Genomic DNA, 24,684 nt, shown 5'->3' with positions numbered 1-24,684 from the left:
TATATCCCCCCCCACACACAAACTGGAATTGGTCTCAAAACAATAAAAGAGATACCATCCCTAGAGTCATGATTCTTAAATGTATTTCAATTTGTTTACCAAGTCAGTGGAGCAAAAGATCTCATCACCTCCCATTTATGCCGACACAATAAAACATCCCCAGAGTCAACAGAAAGAGAGGCACTGGTTTTGATTAGAGAATAGTGAGGTGATGTCTGCTTTTTGTTAAGTATAAAAAAGGTATTAATATATTCCAGATGTATTAGTACCAAGGTTGTCATGTTCTAAACATGAAAAAGTAAACATGGGTCACTGGAAGAACTCACATTGTACCCACAATTTTATTGACCACGTTGATAACCAGTGAGCTGATGGATAAAAGTCATGTGTCAGAAAACATCAAAACAGTGTGATCTCTTGAGTTTCATCACGCAACATAAGGTACCAAATGTGTGCTCCATACCAATTAATATAGGCTCAGAGGTTAAGAATCACTAAAGGTTGATGGGAAAAAATCATCCTGATAAGGTTCCTGGTTGGAACCTCTGAAATAAAACCTGAATGTATTAGAGTAAGTCATTTTTCCCATGCTAACTTTTGCAACTTCAAAGGACACTTTGTCTTGGCAGTTGGCATCTCATCAGAACTGCAGATACAGAAAAATCTCAGAACTCTTAAATTCACCCTAGGTTTGCCTAACCTCCCAAGGACGCAGTAAGGCTGTCTCAGATACCAGCTTAGACTATGAGGAATAGTCCAATCTTTCTGATAGTGTAGGTGGGGCTATTCCTGGAGGCACTCGTCTTTAGAACAGAAAGGTAGAGCCCATAGGTGTCCTTTGGTGCAATTAGCTTTCATTTGAAATCACTGCTTTTGCAAAGCAATGACTATCAGGGATTGGTACTCTTTGAAGATATGATCACCTGCCTCAGAGAAAGTTCAGGAGTGAATAACTAATAGCCAGAAGCAGATCTTTAAAACATATCATTAATGACAGTATCTAATAAACAAAATGAACTAACAAGCAAAATAGAGACAGACTCATAGATAGAGAGCAAGCCAACAGTTGTGAGGGGAGAGGCTGAATTGAAGCGTAGAGTGATTGGGGGGAAAAAAGAGAGAGAGAGAGAGAAACTCATGGATAGGGACAGCAGTGTGATGATTTGATTGGGGCAAAAGTGAGAAGATAGGGTAGGGAAGGTAGAGGAGGGTATTGGGGGATAAATGCTGATCAATGGAGTCTTGACTTGGGATGGTGAACACACAAACAGTGTACAGATTATTTGTCATGGAATGTGTACCTGAGACCTGTATAATTTGGTTAACCACTGTTACCAATATATTCAATTAAAAATATATACTAATAGTATCAACATCCAGACCAACTCTTGAAAAGTATCCTACCATTTGAAAAACTGCAAGGAACAGTTTAATGGATCTGCTTGCAAACTCATATCTCCACATTTCAAAATAACATGGAAGAAACTGAAGCTATATAAGATATAATATTCTTCAAATGAAGGTTTAATATACACATAAAGGTATTATTTGGCAGTTTAAAGTTATACCTTGGTTATGAATGCGAGCTTACTTGTCTATTTTTTTTCCTTAAGTGAGAAGTGGGGAGGCAGAGAGACAAACTCCTGCATGTGCCCTAACTGGGATCCACCAGGCAATCCCTATATGGGGTGATGCTCTGCTCATCTGGGGCCATTGATCCATTACTCAGCAACAGAACTATCTTAGCGCTGAGGTGAGGCCATGGAACTATCTTCAGTGCCCAGAGCCAACTTTCTCCAAACAAGCCATGGCTATGGAAGGGGAAGAAAGAGAAGGGAGAGAGGTGAGGGGTGGAGAAGCAGATGGTTGCTTCTCCTATGTCCCTGGACCAGGAATTGAACCTGGGACATCCATACACCAGGCCAACACTCTACCACTGAGCCAACCAGCCCGGACCTAGCTTATTTGTCTTTTGTTGACTTAGAGTCCTGTGATTGACCTACTTGAGTGCTATATGTTAAACACTATTTTATTTATTTTATATATTTTGGTTTATTTAATTTTTACAAGCAATATATGAAGTAGATGTTCTTTTCTTTCTTTTTCTTTTTTTTTAATTGAAGAGGAAACTGGAGCACTCCAAAGTTAGTTACTTGTCCAAGGTCACACAGAAGGCAATAAAGGCGGAATTTAAACAAGGCAGTTTGGGGCACCAGAAACTGGGATTTCAATAATGATAGTATACCACTCTCATCTAATAATGTGAAATTTATAACTGTCAATTTGTTATAAATGTCATGATCTCCCAGGGATCGTGTGTGTGTTTAACAAGTGGATACTTGAAAATATGTGTTTGATGGAAGACAGTATGTTGTAATATATAAAACAAACAAGAGCCTAGGAGACAAATTTGATCTCTAAATGTACCAGGCGGTTCAGAGAAAATCAGTTTCCCTTACCCTAGAACACAGGTTTCTTGACTTATTAATTTTGGAAATGGTTTAACAAAGATAGGTGCTTTCTAATGTTAGTTGTGCCCTAAATATTCTCCAATTAGGTGGCTAAAGATATATCTGAGGCCTGTTCATTTTCAACAGACCTCCACACTGCCTGCTTATAGGGCCAATTCTGGAGTAGATTATTTTTTTTAATGCAAAAGACCAGAAGTCTGCAAGAACCTTTCCTTCCTATGATTATACCAAAATTTTAAGAACTCCTATATCAATTCTTTCTTTGCCCTTGGAAAAAAAACACTCACTGTTTCAGAAATCTAAATTGAGATTTGGACTAAAATGTTTTTGTCTCTTGTTGGATTACCTTTTTATTGCTTTGTTTCCCAAATTCTAAATAGCTTTATAAATAACATACCCCACACTCACTACATAATCATAATAGGGCATGTTGCTTTGCTTCTACTACTTATATGTTTAAATCTATAAAACATACTACTTATATGTTTAAATATATAAAAATGGAAGATTTTAAAGCAAGTAACACACAAAATTTTTATTTAAAGCATACTCAAAATATGATATGAAACTTTTGTTGTATATAAAAACCAATAAATCAGCCACAAGTTGCCTCTTTGACCAGACACTATTCTGTGTGCATGTCTGAAAGAGTTTCAGTGAATATTTGTGTGTCTGTTGGCTTGTGTTTTTATAAGTACACATGTAGAGGGAATTATTAGTTGTTTTAACTGAGGTAATTTGAAATCAGATTTCAGAGAGAGATCCAACTTCCTTTTATCTCTCTGAAAGAAAGGTACCTTATATCTGCTTGCACAATCCACCTTCGCTGGTTCAGATTCCAATCAGACACTCTAAGGAATAACCTGACAAGTTTCTCCAGGACATTTCAAAATTCAACACCCCCTCCAGGGAAGAGGCATGGGGGAGGGGAATAGCCCATAAAGACATAGCCCATTCCAATGGAGACAAATGCTGGCTTTAGTTTCACCACTAGGTTTACTTGTGCACAAAACTTCCCAATAAAATCCAGCTGGTTTAAATTTTGTCTGCAGACCTGAAACTCAGCAAATTTGGCTTGGCTTTCTATTTTGCAGAAAATGCTTCACACGACTATAATCTGGAAATGCTGCAGTGTACAAACCCTCAATAGAAACAACAGGAGAGCAGCTGTCTCCTACCTTCCCCTTCTCCCAACTCTACCCATAAAGGCTTAGGTGTTGTTAAGGGAGGGGAAAATGTCTGCCACTTAGCATGAGACATAGTATGAATCATCCGTGACTACCTTTGTTGTTCACTCTGAGCCAAAAAGAAAAGATTAAAGAGTTGCCATTGATGAGTGAGACAACTCACATTTTGGAATCACTAAAGAAGGAAGGAGTAGTTAAGATTATGGAAGGAAATAAAACAACCAAACAATACTGTTACAATTCGAGCAATACCATGCTGCCGTCTGTGAGAGCAGAGTATTATCTTTTCCATTTTCCACCCTTCTGCTTTCGCTGGCTTCAGAAAATCCCCTTGTTGCCTATAATGGGGGCTGGAGTTGGTGCCAAAACTGCATAAAATAAGTAACCTTTCCTTTATACTTTCTGTACATCATGATTGTGTATGCGAAGTCATAAAAATCATTTATTATGACCATGTGTATACCTGGCTTAAAGAGCCAAGTATTCTTGTGACAACTATATAATATCATCAGATGTATTCTTATAAAATACCATATGTGGGCACTTAAGAGTTATTGCCCTGGCACCTACATGCTAGGGTATCATCTTAAAGGGGGACGCCTTAGGAAAAAGCATTTGGTACTTAGGCCAATAAAATGAGATAGGTGAGCAAGGAACAGAGATTTTTCAAGAACCCATTGATAATAATAATTGTTTATCTTCCACTGGTATCACATTGTCTCAAACTATCTCCTAGAGTTCTTCACTTGGGTTCAAGGAACCCCTTTACGGTACTGCACACATCAGTACATAATCGCTCAATCTTAAAATTGTAAGAATGCTCTAACATCACATCAATATTAAGTAAGCTGTAAGAATGGACACAAAATAATTTTTATTCTTCTCACCTATTACTCTTTGGAAAGCATTTATTTGGCTCCCATGGTACAAATCCCAGTAAACAGATCAGTCTTCCAACTAGGTAAAAGAATGCTGAGCAAAGGCTTCGTGGGGTGAGTGAGTGATTGATGATGTTTTGAAAGTGTGTCTCTGTGACAGAGACTTCCACATTGTCTCTCTCCCTCTCTCTCTCCCTCTCTCTGCCAGCTTCCAGCTTAGGGTGGAATGGCTTCCTTTGATTGCCCCTTGGGCTGGAGACAGTGAATTTCTAATGCCCAATATGCTTTGAGTTTTCCAGAACTCCAGACTGATGTTTTATTATTGTGATCATCACTGCATTAGGTGGCCAAATAGTCACTGTCAGTATATATAATAGGGACTTTCAAAACAACCCAACTGCACAAAGAGGCCGGAGCACACTAATTCTTGCTTGTGTATCCAGTTTATTTGAGAGTCAAGACAATCTGAAAGGTGGGAAACCATATAAGTCAGATTTCAGGGCTTTCTTCAAAGGGTAACTTATCTTAGTGATATACTGCTGTGTGTCACTGGGTTCTGTGTAGGAAGATGCTGCTGGTGATGTTGTAAGTTTTCACGCCAGCCATGAGTCACTACCTGCATCTCTATTCACTCACTCTTCCTAATGTAACAGACAGCCTGTAACATACAATGGCATTTTGTTTAAAGTACATATGGTAGTTATTACACTGAAAATGTACACTAAACATATGTCTACAACCCTAATTGTGCCTTCTAACACTTCTACGTGGCTGCTTCAACCCAGTCCATTTCTCTCACTGTTCCTTGGCCCAAACTTCCATTCCAGCACCCTTCTCTACAATGGAAATATTGTTGCTTCTAATTGTTTTTGTTCTTTTAATACTGCCAGGTAGCTGAAAGGAAAACTCTGAGGTGGAAAGATCTCTTACTGATCCAAATAAATTTTTCTCTAATTGGTAAAACTGGCTTAAGAGTTACTATTCCTACATCTGGTTATTCTCTACCAGTTGCTGATTTTTTCAAAAGCCTTTATCTATCAATATAGCTTCCTGACCTCCTCTTCTCTCTTTCTCATTAAGAACTTGTATTGCATTAGCCTACCATAATGTGGTTTGAAATCTGGTTTCTCTCCCTTTCACCTCTAAAATCATGAATTCTCCATTCTCTATCAATGGTTCTCTATCCCAACCATGCATTGAAAGGGTCTAAGACAGCTTTTTGAAATTATGAATGTCCAGTAATTTATCCCCACTTATCCCTTGACCTATTAAATCAAACCCTATAGTGGTAATTCCTAGGAATCTTACATATTTTTTTTAGGTGAAAGAAGGGGAGATAGTGAGGCGACTCCTGCATGTACCCCTACTAGAATCCACCTGGCAACCGATTTGAGACAAATGCTTGAGTATTGAGCTATTTTTAGCATCTAAGGTTCACGTGCTCAGACCAACCAAGCCATCATCAGCTCCTGGAGCCACGCTTGAACCAATAAAGCCACTTGCTGCAGGAGGGGAAGAAAGAAAAAAGAGAGAGAGGGAGGGAGAGAGAAACAGATTGTCACTTCTCCTGTGTTGTGCCCTAACTGGGAATGAAACCTGCCGAGCTGATGCTGTATCCACTGAGCCACCAGCCAGGACCAGAATCTTTCATTCTTAAGACTGTATAATTAATATATATATATTTATATATATATTAATATATATATATATGAGAGATAGAGACATATTATATATATATATATATGAGAGATAGAGACAAAGAGAGGACAGATAGGGACAGACAGAAAGGGAGAGAGATGAGAAGCATCAGTTCTTTGTTGTGGCACCTTAGTTGTTCATTGATTGCTTTCTCATATGGAGCCCCAGGGGCTCCAGCCAAGCCAATGCCCCTTGTTCAAGTCAGCCACCTTGGGCTCAAGCCAACAACCTTGAGCTTTAAGCCAGCAACCTTTGGTCTCAAGCCAGCAATCATGGAGTTATGCTATGATCCTATGCTCAAGCCAGCGACTCACACTCAAGCTGGTGACCCAGGGGTTTTGAAACTGCCTCCTCTGTGTCCCAGGCTGATGCTTGATTCACTGCACCACTGTCTAGTCAGGCAAATATATTTTTCAATTAAAAAGAAATCACAGCTTTTATTCTATGTCTATCTTCTACAAGATAGTTTATATTTTATCTCATTTAATCCTCACAATAAGCCAATAAGTATTATTATCCTCATTTAATGTAACAGGAAACTAGAGCACAGAAGAGTCATTTTGTTGAAATTTTTTTTTTACATACTCCAGGTCTTATATTTGAAAAGTTTAGAGTGAGGACGTGAATCTATGGCTTGAAGTCAAAGGCTGGCCTCTTTTGACTATGTTATACTACTACTCACTTCACTATATTTACTTATTCCATTCTATTTACTAGTAACTTTTGTTTCCAAGTTTTGTATGTCTGTGTGGGTTTACTTAAAGTGACATAGCACCTGGAAAATTCATATTTACAATGGCCTAATATCTTGATGTGTAATGTAACCTAAATGTGTTTATGAATAAAAATAATGTGGCCCTAATTGATTGGGGTATAACTTAAATCCCAGTAGAGATAATGATGTTGCATATCATACTGACTTTTGATGATAAAGGGAACTTGAAGTTAACACTTGTAAGGAGAGAGAGCAATGAATGTCTACCCCATTGCCCACTATTAAATGGGGGAGAGCATTGCCATCACCTTTCTCCAAGTCCACTCTCTTCCTCTTACTTCTTCTCCCTCTATATACAATTCTATTGACATATATAAGAAAGAAGAGAAAAGAAAGAGCCAATATTTATTAAACACCTATCATATGTCAATAATTTTCATTAGTGGTATATTATTATCTCCAATTTAGTCTGTTTTTGCTCAGTTACATAGTTATATACACTCTCCGAACTTCAGTGGCTTGATTTCTAGGTCATAGTACACCAGGACAGCTGTGGGTTGACAGCTGAGGTTCTGTGACCCATTTCTAGACTCAGCCTAAAAGCATCACCACTCTTTGGAATGTGCCATATTTATGGCAGAGATAAGAAAAACAAACAATAGAATTGTTCTTAAGCTTCTGCTTGACATAGCATACATCATCACTGATCACATTTTTCAGTAAATCAAGTCAAAGTCAAGCCCAGTGTCAGTGGGGCAGTAAACATACTCCTCTCATAAAAATTGGTGCTTTAGTCATATGGCCTTGTACAGTAGGTATATAATTCATTGCAGTAAAAGAGGAATGAATCCTTGTGCAAAATAATACAATCTATCTCAATTCCCCTTCTACATATGAGAAGCAAGACACAGAGGTTGAATTAGCTTGTCCAAAGCTACTACAGCTAATGTAAGATGCAACTAGGATTGTGATGGAGTTCCTTCTGATTCTAAAGCCAGTGTTCTCTCAGCATTCAGGTTGAAAAGGGGGGAGAAGGACATTGTAGCCCTCTCCTGTATTAGTCCATCACCTCTTATACCAAAGCTATTTTAAAACATCATGTTGCCTCAAGAACCTGAGTTATCTTTGGTTTAACTCTACATGTTCAATATCAAATAAAACTCTATATAATATTTATTAATGATAAATTCACTGAGTACTTATTTTGTGTCAAACACAGTTTAAATATCTCTTTACATATTGTTATATTTTGTTTTTAGCCATAAATTTTATGGTAGGCATTATCTAATTTTAAATAAGTAAATCAGTAAGTAGCCTAAAAATGATAAACCTGGAGTGAGGGGGAGCTGAGGTGAGACAGAACTGGGGTGGGGCAGAGCTGGTTTTTCATCCATCTCTGACCTACATGTCTGTGCTACTATGCTCTGTATCATTCTACTGTCAACAAAAATCTGCTTTAAACTTACCCTTACACTTACTCTTTTCTCTGCTCTCATTCCCAACACCTATCGTAATTTTTATCTTCTCTTTTATTTTTTAGTGAGGGAGACAGAGAAAAGGACAGATAGGGAGAGACAGACAGGAAGGGAGAGAGATGAGAAGCATCAATTCTTTCTTGCAACTCCTAGTAGTTCATTGATTGCTTTCTCATATGTGCCTTGCCTCTGAGGGCTCAAGCTGAGCCAGTGACCCCTTGTTCAAGCCAGCGACCTTGGGCTTAAGCCAGCAACCATGGGGTTACATCTATGATCCCACGCTCAAGCCGACAACCCTGCCCTCAACCTGGTGAGCATGTGTTCAAGCTGGTGACCCCGGGGTTTCGGATGTGCATCCTAGGCCGATGCATCCTAGGCCGATGCTCTATCCACCGCACCACCACCTTGTCAGGCAGTTTTCATCTTCTCATACCTAAATTGCTACTGTTGCTTTTGAGTTAGAGCTCCACACCAAACCAGCCTGTTTATCATTGCTAGAATAATTCTCAAATTGTGTCTTGATCACATTATTTCTGTGGGCAAAAATCAGCTCTTGCTCTCTGTAGAGCCAGTTTTCACCCTTCTTACATCTAAACTCCTTCATCTGATTTTCAAGGACATCAGTGGTGGGATTCAAATAATTTAACAATTGATTATTTATCCTAATGACTGTTTTAAATATAAAAAATGATATACCAAAAGGTAGTTTAAATAAGAATAATAAAAGAAGTACACAAAACTAGATTATGTTATAAGAAAGAGTTTAAAATATTAATGAAAAAATATTAAATAATACTTGATAAAAAACAATAAAACTGTTATTTAAGATATTTCTAATGACAGCTTTTCACCCCCCTGGTTATTTGGCACTTTTTCTTTTTATATGTTTGTTTACTAAAGTAACAAATGCAAGGGAATTAAAATGTAATAGTTCATCAAAGGTATAAAGAGCTTTATGAAATGAATAAATGAATATTACAGGCATAGTTCTGTCCATTTTTTTTCACCTAAAGATGGAATGAACATGACTATGGTGCTGAGAATATGCTGTTGCGCAGATGAACATTAAAAAAGAGTAAAGAATGTAAATTTGTCATTTTCACATTGGGCGGCTGCCCGGGCGCCCACCTTAGAGAGAACCCTGATCACAAGTGCCATTTTAACATCTGGTTCGCTGAACTCAACAAAAAATTAGGTATTGGTTCTGCCAAACCAGGGCGAACTGGCTGGATTCCACCGCTGAAGGACACCCAGAATACATATCAGCCTTTCCCCTTCCCTTCCTCAGTGTACTTTCCCCTAGTTATCTCTCGTTTATTCCCACCTCACTAAATTCACATGACTCCCCTTACCTCAAACTACATTGTGAACTTTATGAAAGCAGAGTCATGGGTCAAGTATTATTCTACAAATATACCTCGTGTTGATTGTGCTGGCTTTGAAGTAGGAAGCAATTACTTAACTGGAACACCTGTACTTGGGTCCAAGTAGAGCAGGGGTCCCCAAACTTTTTACACAGGGGGCCAGTTCACTGTCTCTCAGACTGTTGGAGGGCCGAACTATAAAAAAAAAAACTATGAACAAATTCCTATGCACACTGCATATATCTTATTTTAAAGTAAAAAAACAAAACGGGAACAAATACAATATTTAAAATAAAGAACTAGTAAATTGAAATCAACAAACTGACCAATATTTCAATGGGAACTATGCTCCTCTCACTGACCACCAATGAAAGAGGTATCCTTCCAGAAGTGCTGCAGGGGCCGGTTAAATGGCCTCAGGGGGCCGCATGTGGCCAGCGGGCCATAGTTTGGGGACCCCTGAAGTAGAGTGCTGCCTCTGGTCCCGTGGACATTTAGAGGTGACTACTTATAAATAATCCACAAACTCCTTCTAGTTCTCCTGGAATAGGTCACTAAAGTAGAGAAAAAATTCTAAATTCACTATATCCCGTGAGGACAAGTTAAAAAATTGAAGAATGGAAGATTAACTGGAAACAAACCGGGACTAAATGTGGCATCATGCCAGCCTTTCCAAGGGGCCAAAAGAGTAGCATTTGGGAGGTCAGGAATCTCCCAAACCACAAGGTGAAAATTTTGTGTGACTCCCAGGAATAGAGAACAAGAAAAATTGTGACAGCAGGTCCCTGTGAATATGGGTCTTTAATAGAGGAAAGTAGTATAAATTAATGCCTACATCTGTGGACATAAAATCCTGTTAGTATTGTGTTATGTGACTTCCTGTTGACTCAGTTAAGAATCGTCAATAAATATCTTTTGCACACCTAAAATATATATGTGTCTATCAACAATCGCATATCCCCATGTCTTCTAAGACTTTTTTTTTGCAATCCAATATATATCCTATGAAGAAAATGAATTGAGGCAAAGTATGTTCCTCTAGCATAGTGAAGAAAACAACAGTAACAAAACTAGAGAACTCTTGCAGCAAGAAAATACATCTAACTTATTTTGTTTAATCTAGAGTTTTCCAAGTCAGTTACTTTTGGGTTCCCATATTTGTCTAACATACAAAAATATTCTACAGAACTAGTTTTTCCTTCTGAGACAAAGTTTTGAGCACTTTACTTCTTTTAACAAACTTTGAATTGTCTGGGCCCCCTGAGATATCTCCAATGCTTACTCTTTGCCATCAGTAAAAAAAAAAAGTAGACTCTCAAAATTAATAACCAGGAAAAATAGTTTCTTAACACATTTTTGGGGATTAGGGAACCATACACATTGCAGTTGGGAAATTGAATTTATATATTAAGAAATGGTGATAATTGCCTGACCAGGCAGTGCCTCAGTGGATAAAGCATCAGTCTGGGACAAAGTATCCAGGTTCGAAACCCCGAGGTTGATGGCTTAAGTGCAGGCTCACCAGCATGAGCAAGGGCTCACTCGCTCTACTGTAGCCCCCCCCCCCCCCGTCAAGGCACATATGAGAAAGCAATCATTGAACAACCAAGGTGCTGCAATGAAGAACCGATGCTTCTTATCTTTCTCTCTTCCTGTCTGTCTGTCCCTAGCTGTCCCTCTCTCTGACTCTCTCTCTGTATCTGTCAAAAATAAAAATGAAATGGTGATAATATGTGAAAAGTATATGATTTATACGACAACCCTGCTAATGTTAAAGATGAGAAAGACTAGTATAGAATCATATACTACACAGTGTATGTCACTATACAGTGACAGATTCAAATGTGAAAGTTGCATATATATATATTATTATTATTAATTTGTCCAATAGATAATTTCATGGACATGCCATTGTAGCAACCATGTTATACTGTAAATTAGATAGGATGGGATCAATTTTCAAGAAGGTTGCATCTAAGGGGAATTAAGAACATACATCATGCTTTTATATTCAGCTTTTCCTGAATATTTTGCAAATTTATATATAAGAAAATAAGTTTTTGAATTATCATTCCAAATGACTGTGAACGCTTTCCAAAATGTATCCCTTTATTTTATTTCTCTAACTTTCTTTTCCCTGGTGTTTTTAATCAGCTTTGAAAAAATTGTGTAAGCCAGCCAGGTAAGTCTTATACATTTCCAAAAGGGTAGACATCAGTAAATCATTCAATTCCAAATGGAGATACCATGTCAGAAATCTATGTGGACAATTAATGGTATTGTCACATATACTTGTTCATAAAAATTCTGTATGTTAAAAGCATATTAAATCATAAACTTATGAAATTAATAAAATATAATGTAAAATATTATAATTCTTATTCTACATATTTTTTTATTCCCAGCTCTCCTAGTGCTTACATAATATAATTCAAGATAAAAATGACTGTTCAATTTTGGGAATACATTATTTTCTATTCATTCCAAATATAGCCAGTTTCAAATAGTGGGATTATTTTTATCTAAAAGTCAGTATCAATGGAGATATAAATTATAGTAACCAAAGATGTAGTCAAGTATTTTTTTAAAAAACAGTTACATTGGCCTGACCAGGCAGTGGCGGAGTGGATAGAGCGTCGGAATGGGATGCGGAAGACCCAGGTTCGAGACCCCGAGGTCGCCAGCTTAAGTGCGGGCTCATGTGGTTTGAGCAAAAGCTCACCAGCTTGAGCCCAAGGTCACTGGCTCAAGCATGGGGTTACTTGGTCTGCTGAAGGCCTGCAGTCAAGGCACATATGAGAAAGCAATCAATGAACAACTAAGGTGTTGCAACGCGCAACGAAAAACTAATGATTGATGCTTCTCATCTCTCCATTCCTGTCTGTCTGTCCCTGTCTATCCCTCTCTCTGACTCTCTCTCTGTCTCTGAAAAAAACCACACCAAAAACAGTTACATTGATTATTTTGTGTATTACTCTTTGTATGCCCTTCATCTGATGAATACTCTGGAAATATTTACATATGGCCCTAACTTTGTAAAAAGAAAAAATGCTCACTTTTATATCATAGTCTAAGATAATCCATCTTAAAAATTACAGCATTCATTTTTTTAAATATTTATATTAAATCTCAAAGTTAAAGTGGTTGAGTTGTTTGATTACATTGAAAATGACAATCATATTTCTGAGATGTGTTCAAGTTGAAATATCCTACAGGTATATGTGAGGCAGTGTAGATGCTTTAGCTATAAGATTTTATGTCATCTCTTCTTTTTTTTTTTTTTTTTGTATTTTTCTGAAGCTGGAAATGGGGAGAGACAGTCAGACAGACTCCTGCATGCGCCCGACCGGGATCCACCCGGCATGCCCACCAGGGGCGACGCTCTGCCCACCAGGGGGCGATGCTCTGCTCCTGGGGGGGGGGGGTCTCTGCCGCGACCAGAGCCACTCTAGTGCCTGGGGCAGAGGCCAAGGAGCCATCCCCAGCACCTGGGCCATCTTTGCTCCAATGGAGCCTTTGGCTGCGGGAGGGGAAGAGAGAGACAGAGAGGAAGGAGGGGGTGGGGGTGAAGAAGCAAATGGGCGCTTCTCCTATGTGCCCTGGTCGGGAATCGAACCCAGGTCCCCCGCACGCCAGGCCGACGCTCTACTGCTGAGCCAACCGGCCAGGGCCTATGTCATCTCTTCTATTGTGAATTCAGCAACAGAAACATATATAATCTTAACATTTGATATCATATCCTACTATTCAATGCTTCTTATTGTAGAACACTATTGAGTACAACATCTTTCTATTATTTTTCAAACATATTTCTTAATCTAGTCATCTGCCACATTTAAAAAAAGCTAAAAGTATTTTACATTGTATGTACATGTGGTTTCTAGGAGGCATTTTATATGTAATTGGTAGGAGATTTTGCTGTAAATCACATCTCCACTTTTTATCAACTCTGCGATCTTGGACAAGACAGAACAACTACTCTGAGTCCAAGACTCTTGATTAAGTTGAAAAAAATTCCTATTTGGCTAGTTGTTACAAAATTAAATGGTTATTTGTCAAAGTGCTTTTTAAGATATCAAGTCCATATGTATAGACGTAAAGCATTCTGTGTGCCATCTGAGTGTGTATATGTATCTCTGTACCCCAGTCTATACACATATATGCAAATGTATAATTACACAAATAGACATAAATATATATATAGATATATATTCTTCCAGAAGCATCAGCATCACCTGCTTTATCTCATATTGAATTAAGTAAAAATTGGCATTTTAAGATAAACAGAAGATTCATGTTATAGTTTGGAATCGTTGTGTTATTTGGTATACTTCTAGTGTTATCTCTCTCTCTTTCTCTTTTCACAAACACACACATACATGAAGCAGCAAGAGAGCTAGGCAGTGATACCTAAAAAAATACAAAAAATAGATTTCCCATGTTGAGTCAATAAAAGAGCAATCTAGAAAAAAATTATTTTAAATAAAAATAAGTTATAGTAAAGGTAGAAGGTATTAAAGAGTTTATTCCTGGAATGGTAATGACTCTCTGTCAAGAATGAGGCCTAATGGATCACTACAGTGAAAGCTGGAATTAGATCACCTAAGAAGTTCCACTCAATTTTGTAATTCTACTATAAATACACACTTGTACATTTATAGATATATACTCAAACCAGAAATCCTCAAGTTCTACTTTTTATCAGTATATTTAGATTTGTTTTGTATGAGCCCAAAGCTGTAGGTGACTATTTTTCATTCCAAGATTTAAAATTATTGCCTTCTAGCCCTGGCCGGTTGGCTCAGCGGTAGAGCGTCGGCCTAGCGTGCGGAGGACCCGGGTTCGATTCCCGGCCAGGGCACACAGGAGAAGCGCCCATTTGCTTCTCCACCCCTCCGCCGCACTTACCTCTCTGTCTCTCTCTTCCCCTCCCGCAGGCAAGGCTCCATTGGAGCAAAGATGGCCCGGGCGCTGGGGATGGCTCTGTGGCCTCTGCCTCAGGCGCTAGAGTGGCTCTGGTCGCAACATGGCGACGCCCAGGATGGGCAGAGCATCGCCCCCTGGTGGGCAGAGCGTCGCCCCTGGTGGGCGTGCCGAGTGGATCCCGGTCGGGCGCATGCGGGAGTCTGTCTGACTGTCTCTCCCTGTTTCCAGCTTCAGAAAAATGAAAGAAAAATAAAATAAAAAAAAATAAAATTATTGCCTTCTAAAACCATTATATATTACTGATTTAATCTAGTGTTAGTAATCAGAAAGCATAATTTGTATTCCCATTGCTGGCATGCTGACTATTTCATTATTCGCAGAAACTATGAAGGAGAATGTAGATCATTTGGCAGATTTTACTAGTGCGGTTGAGAACTATAATCACCAAGGAAGTCGACTAGACATGTGAACTACACTGCCAGTCAACCAAGGGGCAAAAAGTTATTGCTAGGCTTGGCAATAGATGCTCCTAGACTTAGGATGGGGTTATGTCCTGACAAACCCATCAAAATTGAAAATATCTTAAGTCCAAAATGGCTTTGATTCACCTAACCTACTGAACATCATAACAGCCTGGCCTACCTAAGTGTGCTCAGAACACTTATTAGCCTGCGGCTGGCAAAACCATCCTGCTGCCACTGCCCAGTTCATGAGAGTCTCATACCACATGGCACTATTCCAGGAAAAGGTCAAAATTCAAAGTAAGGTTTCTACTAAACGTGTATCACTTGTGCACATTATAAAGTCAAAAATATCTTCATTCAAAACATCATAAACCAGGGGCCACCTATCATTTACTAACCCTGAGCTTTTTGGCTCATGTCAAAAGCTCAAGACAGATGTTTGGGGGTATTGTGTTGGGGGTAAGTATATATATATATACTTATGTATTGTTTGTTTTTGTTGACATGTAGAAAGCTGTACATATTTGATGTATGAAGTTTTACATATTTAATTAGTTTGAAGATGAGTATACACAAAGAAACATCACCATTATCTATACTATAAGCATATTTATCACCTCTAAAAGTTTGCTTTCATCCTCTTCGTTATTTTTGTATGTGTGATAAGAATGTTTAAAATGAGGTTGACCCTCTCAACAAAATTTTAAGTGTAAAATTTAGAATTGCTATCAATAGGCACTGCAGTGTACAGAACATCTCTAGAACTTCCTCTTCTTGTATAACTGAAATTTTGTACCCTTGACTAAGAACCTCCAAATTTTCCCTTTATGCAGCCCTGACTATAACCACCATGTGTGTAGCCAAGTGTAGAAAATAAACCTAAGACATGGTTTTATATAATTTGAAGTTTGTGAACTAATAAATGGACATACCTTATTGATGCAGATCATGATTGCTTAGGGCGACTGTATTATTTAGTTGGTTTAGTTTTACAACATAAGTTATACCATCAATGGTATCGTATACTGATATATTCATTATTTGTGTTCATACTTAGTTTATCAAGTTACTTTTTTTTTCAGGTTTAAAATGCTTATATATTTTCCTTCCTTCCCAATACTAGAGCTTCTGAGATCCATTTTAGAAGGGGGCTCTCAGACCACAATGATCAAAAGAGGCCATGATTTATGAAATTTCACTTCTGATTATAAGATAAAATAATTCAAAACATCACTTTCTATTTGGGAATTTGTATACTTTTACATAAGACAATACTGACCAAATTAGAAATTTAATATACTAAGGCTGATAAACAGCACCAACCCTTGGATATTGTCACACTTATTTAACCATGAAAATAAATAAAAAAACAAACAAAAAACAATGTCATGTTATGCATTAACAATTCAAAAAAGCTACAAAATATATTTTAAATTCTAAAAAATATTTTATTTTATTAAATATTTCTTCTAATCAGAATCTTCTAGGTTATGTTTTAATTAAAATTTTAATTAAAGGTTTATAAATTTGCAGTTTATAATATGTTTGATTTCTATTTTAAGTATTCTGACATTTATTTTTAAGCCATTATTTCATACATGATCCAACACATTGACATTGAATTTATCTTTCATATAAATTGTACAAAGTAGGGTTTTTAGTCTCAGCCATTTCTGCACAAGGATTTTGGAAGAAAAGAACAGAAATAATCACATCTCTGTAGCTCATTTGGGGAGAATACTATTTAAATTTGTTCTTAATGTAAGGCCGAAATTAATCTTGATTTCCCATCAAATGTACAGGGATTTTATAATATACTTCATAATTGTGTTTAATTCCTCTAGAGAACAAGTTAAGATAAACAAGTCACTGACAGTGTTTATCTATAAATATAGCAGATGGTGTGGGACTGAGGTTGGTTATTAACTCTGCCGACTTTAATTTCATGGTTATAAAACACAGTAAACCTCTCTGTTTATAAAAGGCTAGGGAAGAATCTCCAATGGGCCTCAGTAGCCAAGAAACTGTCTGTAACATTAATCTCTCTAACTGATATTCGGTATGCTCCAAGGGTGCAATATTGAAGATTGTGGAGTGATTGCTAGACACATTAAAATTTCCAGTGGGATCATTAGCTAGCATTCCTGTCATTGATCTATTATAACCTTGTTAATGAGTTCCATGTGAGTAAAATTTAGTGAATGAGATTATTCTAAAGTTTGTTAGTTGAATGTTTAACAACTGCTTTAGGCAGTTATGTATCTGAAAGATTCTCTAATTTGTCAAAATAATACCTTTTTTCTTATGCAAAGGTAAATCACAATACCTAACTAGATCAAATGTACTTAGAGATAGAATTTCATAAAGAAAAACTATAGTATCATTTGGATAATCAATGTAAATTATATATATTTAAATTTAGGCCATGAATCTGATCTAAAATATTATAAAATACATTGAATAAAAAAGCAAAATAAATTATCCTTTATATTCAAAATTGATTTAAAGATAATATTTTATTATAATCATTTATTTTACTAAAAATCTATATGCTCAATTTAAATAAAATAAATTCTTCCAAAAAAGGCCACTATTATCAAAATTCCAAAATAAATAACAAAATTTATTTTAGAACCATAAAAGTGAATATTTTTCACAAGCTCTACTTCTGTTACTTTTACATTCAGAAGAGTTTTATTTTACTTTATTTTTTTAGTTTCTGAGAAGGTCAGACTCCTAGAAATATTACATGGTAACCCAATGTGTGAATTGGGAATTTAAACATCTTAAAATAAAAACGTCTTTATTATATTAGAGTTGACTTCTTGAAAATGGATTTTCTAATGACAGAAATCCTCAGTTACTTTTCTAGCTCTTGTACTGGGTTGCTTTCCTGCACCTATATGAGAGTGTGGTTACTGATCTGAAACAGGCTGTGTCCCGTGCTCTCTACCAATGATCACTAAGCTAGTCCTCAAACATTGACTTCCCAGGAACTGGCTACTGAACAGCAGCAGCCTGGGAGGAGAAAAGGCTAAATGAAACTGTTGGTAGAGCATCTTCTCATCTCCCTTCCTCCTGTTCAGAACCTACAGTCACTAGTTGTCATCAGATGTGTTATCCACTACTTGATACATTATTTCTGAAAAAGCCCATCTACTATTTTTTTTGTGTGTGTGTGACAGAGACAGATAGAGGGACAGATAGGGACAGACAGATAGAAAGGGAAAGAGATGAGAAGCATCGATTCTTCGTTTTGGCACCTTAGTTGTTCATTGATTACTTTCTCATATGTGCCTTTACCGGCAGGCTACAGCAAACCGAGTGACCCCTTGCTCAAGCCAGCGACCTTGGGCTCAAGCTGATGAGCCTTGCTCAAACCAGATGAGCCCACACTCAAGCTGGCGACCCCAGAGTTTCAAACCTGGATCCTCTGCATCCCCGTCCAATGCTCTATCCACTGCACCACTGCCTGTTCAGGCTATCTACTCTACTCATTCTTGAACTTCTAGATCTCAAAATAAACAGGAAGCATCTATAGTGGAGGAAAGCAAAGCCTCCCTCAAGTGAAGGCCATGAAGACTAGAGTCACAGAATGGTTAAAAGGAGCCCTTCAGTGAGACAAAAGTAGGTAACAATTGAAGGGTTTAAAAAAAAAAACTGACCAGGGAAAATAGTAAAACTGGATATTGAAATGTCTGAGTAGAGAAGTGAGCAGAGTAATTGGTTTAGTTCTCTGTAAGAATTTATAATACAGTGGATCTTAAGGAAATGCCATTGGAATAAATACACATGCAAACAATCACTCTTCTAAAGAGAAATCTTTTTCAGTATCCTAATGGCAGCCTAAAGTTATTGTTATTCTGTTTTTTTCTCCCAGTCAATATATTTGAACTTTTTTTTTTCTAGCAAGAGGGACAGAGAAACAGACAAGAAGGGAGAGAAATGAAAAGCATCAACTCGTAGTTGCAGCACTTTAGTTGTTTATTGATTGCTTCTCATATGTGCCTTGAGCGCGGGGCTCCCGCTGAGCCAGTGACCCCTTGCTCAAGCCAGTGACCTTGAAATTTTGTCAATGACCCCACACTCAAGCCCACAACCCTGTGCTCAAACTGATGAGCCTGCATTTAAGACAAATGAGCCCAGGCTCAATCCTGCAACCTCAGGATTTGGAATGTGGGATCTCAGAGGCCCAGGTTGAGGATCTATCCACTGTGGCCCCATTGGTTAGGCTGTATGCACTATCTTATAAAATGTAATCTTTTTGCCCTGGCCGGTTGGGTCAGCGGTAGAGCGTCGGCCTGGCGTGTGGGGGACCCGGGTTCAATTCCTGGCCAGGGCACATAGGAGAAGCGCCCATTTGCTTCTCCACCCCCACTCCCTCCTTCCTCTCGGTCTCTCTCTTCCCCTCCCGCAGCCAAGGCTCCATTGGAGCAAAGATGGCCCGGGTGCTGAGGATGGCTCCTTGGCCTCTGCCCCAGGCGCTAGAGTGGCTCTGGTTGCCGCAGAGTGATGCCCCGGAGGGGCAGAGCATCGCCCCCTGGTGGGCAGAGTGTCGCCCCTGGTGGGCGTGCCAGGTGGATCCCGGTGGGGCGCATGCGGGAGTCTGTCTGACTGTCTCTCCCCATTTCCAGCTTCAGAAAAATACAAATAAATAAATAAATAAATAAAATAATAATAAAATAATATAAAATGTAATCTTTTTCTAATCATGCTTTGAAAAGGAAATTATCCGCTTACAAGTTTACCCTAATCTATTATATTTTATTAAAATAATGTCATAGTAGTAAATTGCTGCCTCACACTATAAAGCAAATTACAATCCATGGGGGAATAAAATAATGAGTTACCTTTAAATGCTGTAATCTCATCTTCACTTTCTTTCAGATTATTCAACTCTGTCTAATATCAAAGGCATTGCATTGCATAAAAAATATATATACAAAGGAAACAACTCTAAATAGATTTCATTCCCCCTTGAATGGTCAGTTTAAAAAAATCAAACCTCCATACTATTTTTGATTATTTATTCTCTCTAGAAAGTAAGTAACTTTTAAAACATCTTTTGTTTCTAGGAGAAGTAATTTATGCTCTCATGTGCATGACAGTCACCTGTGGAATCCTTCTCCTGGTTCTGTCCAAGCTGAGGTAATGGGATACAGCGCCAAGGGGAGGGCCGGGATTGAGTCAGCCCTGTTAGAGCACATTTCACAATGGCAGCGCTCACAAAGGGCCCGAGAATGAAAGCTTCTCCGTTCAGACCTACTAAATCAACTCTTAATGTGGGCTTTGTCCATGGAAATGTTACCCTCAGTCTTCATATGTCAGGGAAATGTGATCATAAGGGAATTTTTTACATTGCATTTTACAAGCACATATGTATTGTTCCCCAATTAAACTGTTATCAATCTTTCCCCCACTTTTCTTACAAAACCCAAGTAGAATTTTGCTGCATTCCTTATTCAAATCACTTGCTGGATTAGTCAGCTTCCATAATGGACCTGTTGAGTACTTTCCACAGTTTATACTTACCTAAAGATTTACTCTTCATTCTAATTTGTTGTGTGCTAATGAATTTCCTTTTGGTTTTAATATACAAGTATTGAGGCTTGTGTAATTTAAGGTCTCACCGAGTACCATTAGAAAGACATTGCCTTGGCCTGATATTAATTCACTTTTTCCAGATCTTTGTTCTTGCTTGCCTTTTTTTGCTCAAATGCAGTAATGCTCGGCATGTGAGAGTTAAGATTAGAGACACAGCCATTTCTAGGATTCTACATGTCTAGGGCTTAAAAATCAGCCATTCATTTACCATTTACAAATAAATATAAAGTGGTGTACAATTACTTATTTTAAAAAAAACCCCACATATTTAAATATCAGTAGTGTTGATTTGCCAAGTCGTTATACTTATGTGTACCTTTGTATATAATTTAAATATTATAAATCTTAATGAAGAAATATATATAAATGTGTGCATATAGATCCTTATACAAACAAACATAAAATACATTTATCGGTAAGATTAGACCTGAAGAGTAGCCGAGGCAACGGGCATTTCTCTTCACATGACGCCCAGAGGCGGAGACACAGTTGACCGTACAATGCATGCATACACATAGCTGCTCCAGAAATCCGAGTTCACGTCCTTGACAAATGTCAGAGTAAATGAAGGGCTGAAGGAGAGAGGATATGGCAACACCAAGGGACAAGCACATGAAGACTGTTTGTTCTGTGCATAGACATTTAATAACATTTAGTTTTAATAGCAATGCCAGCTAAACTTATCCACTGGTTTAATCCAACTTCTCTGAACATTTAATCTGATGCTTACCAATACCAGGACCAAAACAAACTGCTTTCTTCCAAGGCCTTAAAAGTTGTATTTGTATGAGAAGGTATTCTTTGGATTCTGAGATAGGTTTAAAGGCCAAATAATTAAAATCTGTTTTAAGGGGGGAAATAGCATTTGGGATTGATTCAACTTTCCTTTATTTGGTTTAAAATATTTGAGAGTGTTGTTCTGTTACTGGGCCTGCCTGGATTTTCCATCCCAGACATATGTTTCAGAGAAGCACAATTGGTTTCCTAGCAAAAATCTTATTTTAATGGTTCTCAATCTTTATTTTTTAGCCTCGCCTATAATGTATAAAGTTCACAGCTGCCACACAGGCCCATGTTCTTTCTTTCTTTCTTTTTTTTTTTATCAATTACTGTTGTACTGTTGTGCTACAGATAAATAAGGTGATGGCCATTTAAAACTCCCTGTGAATCAGCTGTCACTGTACCTCTTTTCTTGCCTGCATAAAGGCATATGTCCTTTTACAGGATGTTAATGGCAGCGTTAGCACAAAAATCTTAAATTCATTCTAATATGTACTTTAGCACAATCATTTATATTGGTAAGTATATTATATTTAATTAAAATTATTTTTCATACAATTTAAAATTGATCTTTATATGTAATCTGAAAGGTCCACACCCAGGGTTAAGTAAATGACAAAAGTAAAATGATCATAGAAAGAAAGAGTAAAGCAAAACAAAAGCATCATTAACAATGAAACCTGTGTTATGCCGCATCTGCAGAAAAATAATGTCTTCTCAGTGAAAGAAGGCTGAATACCACTCACCTTGAAGTCAGGTCTAATCCACAGGAATAACTTTCTGCAGCAAAAATGGAAGTTTTCGCATTTGTTTCATGTTATGCTAAATTAAAACACACCTAAATCTTCAAAGAAATTTGCAGAGAAGCCAATGATTTAACCCAAATATCTGACAAATCAAAAGAACTCTTTTTCTTTTTGAAAATGATTACTTTGGAATCGTAGTGAATGCCTGATACTTCTTAGAAAGACCACAAAAAATTCTCCTATTGGGTCTTTACATTCAGGAAGTTGATTAACTCCCCCAACACAGAATCCATCCAAAAACATAAGCACACACACATTTGTAAAGTTCTTCAAATGTCATATTACTAACTTTTACTTTTATTTTTGTACAGAACCTCCAGAATATCATGTTAAAGCAGAGATCCTCCACCAACCCAAATACCTGGAGGACTCGTGGTGCATTAAGAGTCTTGGGTCATTAATAACCACTTCCTTTCAAGCAAGTCTTTGTAGCTAGTCAACAGAATGTCATGTTCATCATCAATAAAGAAAATGTTAAGTTGGATTTAATGATATTGGATCATAAAGTATAATAATATAAGGTATAATAACATAACAAGTATTCTTTTTTTATGTATTTAAGTATAAATATATAGTGATATCTTTTTTTGACAGTGACATAGAATTGCCCAGGAAGGCAAAAAGTGTTATCCTAAGTTATAGCCTGCGTGATTTATTTCATGATAAATTTCAATCCATAAGTGATAATTAGTAGCATCATAATATGAGTTAGCAGAGTTGTTTTCTGATCAATTTTTAAAATTTTAATTAACTTTCCAAAAGGAAAATGCTAATAAAAGTATCTAGTCTATTAGTTATTTGTATATCTATTTTCATTAAATTATTAGCATTGACTTAAAATTTCTAAATATATTTGGTTAGATGAATAGTCTTCAAAATTAGAGGTAATATCTTTTGAATTTTAAAATTTGAACACTGTTAAACACTTTTTACTTTTTTAACTTGATATCTTTATCTCATACTCATAAAGCTGTAATGTAACTTCATAGGCTGAATAATAAGTGCATTTCAATAATAATATATCTTATTTATGAATTTAATTTTTTCTATGCTAATTATGAACTTCTGCAATAACAGAGTAACATTATAATTGTTACTTTCTATATTGCTACTTTTGGCTTGATTTAACATCAGAGGAGAATTGGGATTAGAAAATTGTGGAAAGATGTTTATTAAATTTTTGATACATAAATGCTTTTCAACTGTCTGCAATCATATTATACCCATTACTAAGAATAAATACGAATTTTTTTAATCTACAGTGGCACAGAGGCCCAAATATTTAATAATCCAGGCATACAAATAATTAGTAATTTATTTACAATTAAAGGTCAAACATTTTCTATTTGTTTGGTGCCATCCACTGTTGTTTACTATATATCAGATCAAATTGTCTACATTAATTTTGAAGTTAAAATTTGGCTATATTTTATCAGAGTATTTAGAAAAGCCATTCTTTAGCTTTTAAAACAGGGAGGAATAATTTGGTGAATTACAAACCTCTTTCAAAGAGTTCTCCATATTCCAGTAGCTGTTAACTCTCTGAGTTGATGAGTAGAGAAGTTGGGCACTTGCGTCTCCACAACTGCTGCCATTTAATGTAGGCTTGCCGATGCCTGGGAAAACACAATTCTTCTCTGGAAAACTGAGGAAAGAAGTCTTGTCACTTTTAGAAATATGTTTGTGTTGAGCAGAGAAGGAGTGGACTCCTATGAAACATGCAGTAGAGCATGAAGGAGAAGGCCTCCCATGAAACAATCTCATCTCCTAGGCCAGCAAAAATAAGCAGGCTATTCTGGGCAGAACTGCAGAGAAGCAGGAATCAGCAGGAAGCATTTAGAGAACTCTGAGTAGTCAGCTGTCTCTAGAGCTGGGAGTCCAGATTTTATAACAAATATATAAGACATTCATCAGTACAGAGAGTAAAGGTCCTTAAGCATGAAGCTAAGAAGTTGAGACACTGTAAATGTGGTTTGCAAACCTCTTCAGGACATGGCTCTCATCTTTTACCCCTGTCCTCTGGGAAGCCCTTTCTAATAGCTTTCTTCATTTAGAGGCAGGTGCTCTTGTCCAGTGCTGCCCCTACCTCACTACAATTTCTTCTTCATTATTGTTTCAGAAAATTGTAAGCACTCCGAATCTGTTGGCTCTTCTGTGATTTTCATTTTTTACACATAGGATATGTTCAATAAAAATTGTTCAATGAATGGATAGCTTCATTTGGAAGGCTATAACATGCCAAGAATTATTTAAAGAAGCGAGTGACATCAGATTTATGAATGAGAAAAGTTATTCTAGCACACATTTAAATGGTGG

The 24,684-nt window shown here is 37.2% G+C and overlaps 1 protein-coding gene across 1 annotated transcript in view; it reads left to right on the top strand.

Annotated features, from left to right (window-relative positions):
• The window catches only part of GFRAL (GDNF family receptor alpha like), a 63,460-nt gene extending 40,708 nt beyond the window's left edge, over positions 1-22,752 (top strand). Inside the window, 4 exon segments of the mRNA XM_066360295.1 lie at positions 20,066-20,115; positions 20,117-20,162; positions 20,254-20,326; positions 22,680-22,752. Of these exon segments, the coding sequence (XP_066216392.1) occupies positions 20,066-20,115; positions 20,117-20,162; positions 20,254-20,326; positions 22,680-22,752 (242 nt within the window).
• The last annotated feature ends 1,932 nt before the right edge of the window (positions 22,753-24,684 follow it).

The sequence above is a fragment of the Saccopteryx leptura genome, chromosome 1, assembly GCF_036850995.1.
Source record: "Saccopteryx leptura isolate mSacLep1 chromosome 1, mSacLep1_pri_phased_curated, whole genome shotgun sequence".
Taxonomy (NCBI): domain Eukaryota; kingdom Metazoa; phylum Chordata; class Mammalia; order Chiroptera; family Emballonuridae; genus Saccopteryx; species Saccopteryx leptura.
Note: the sequence above shows the minus strand (reverse complement) of the source record. Positions and strands in the feature narration are given on the sequence as shown.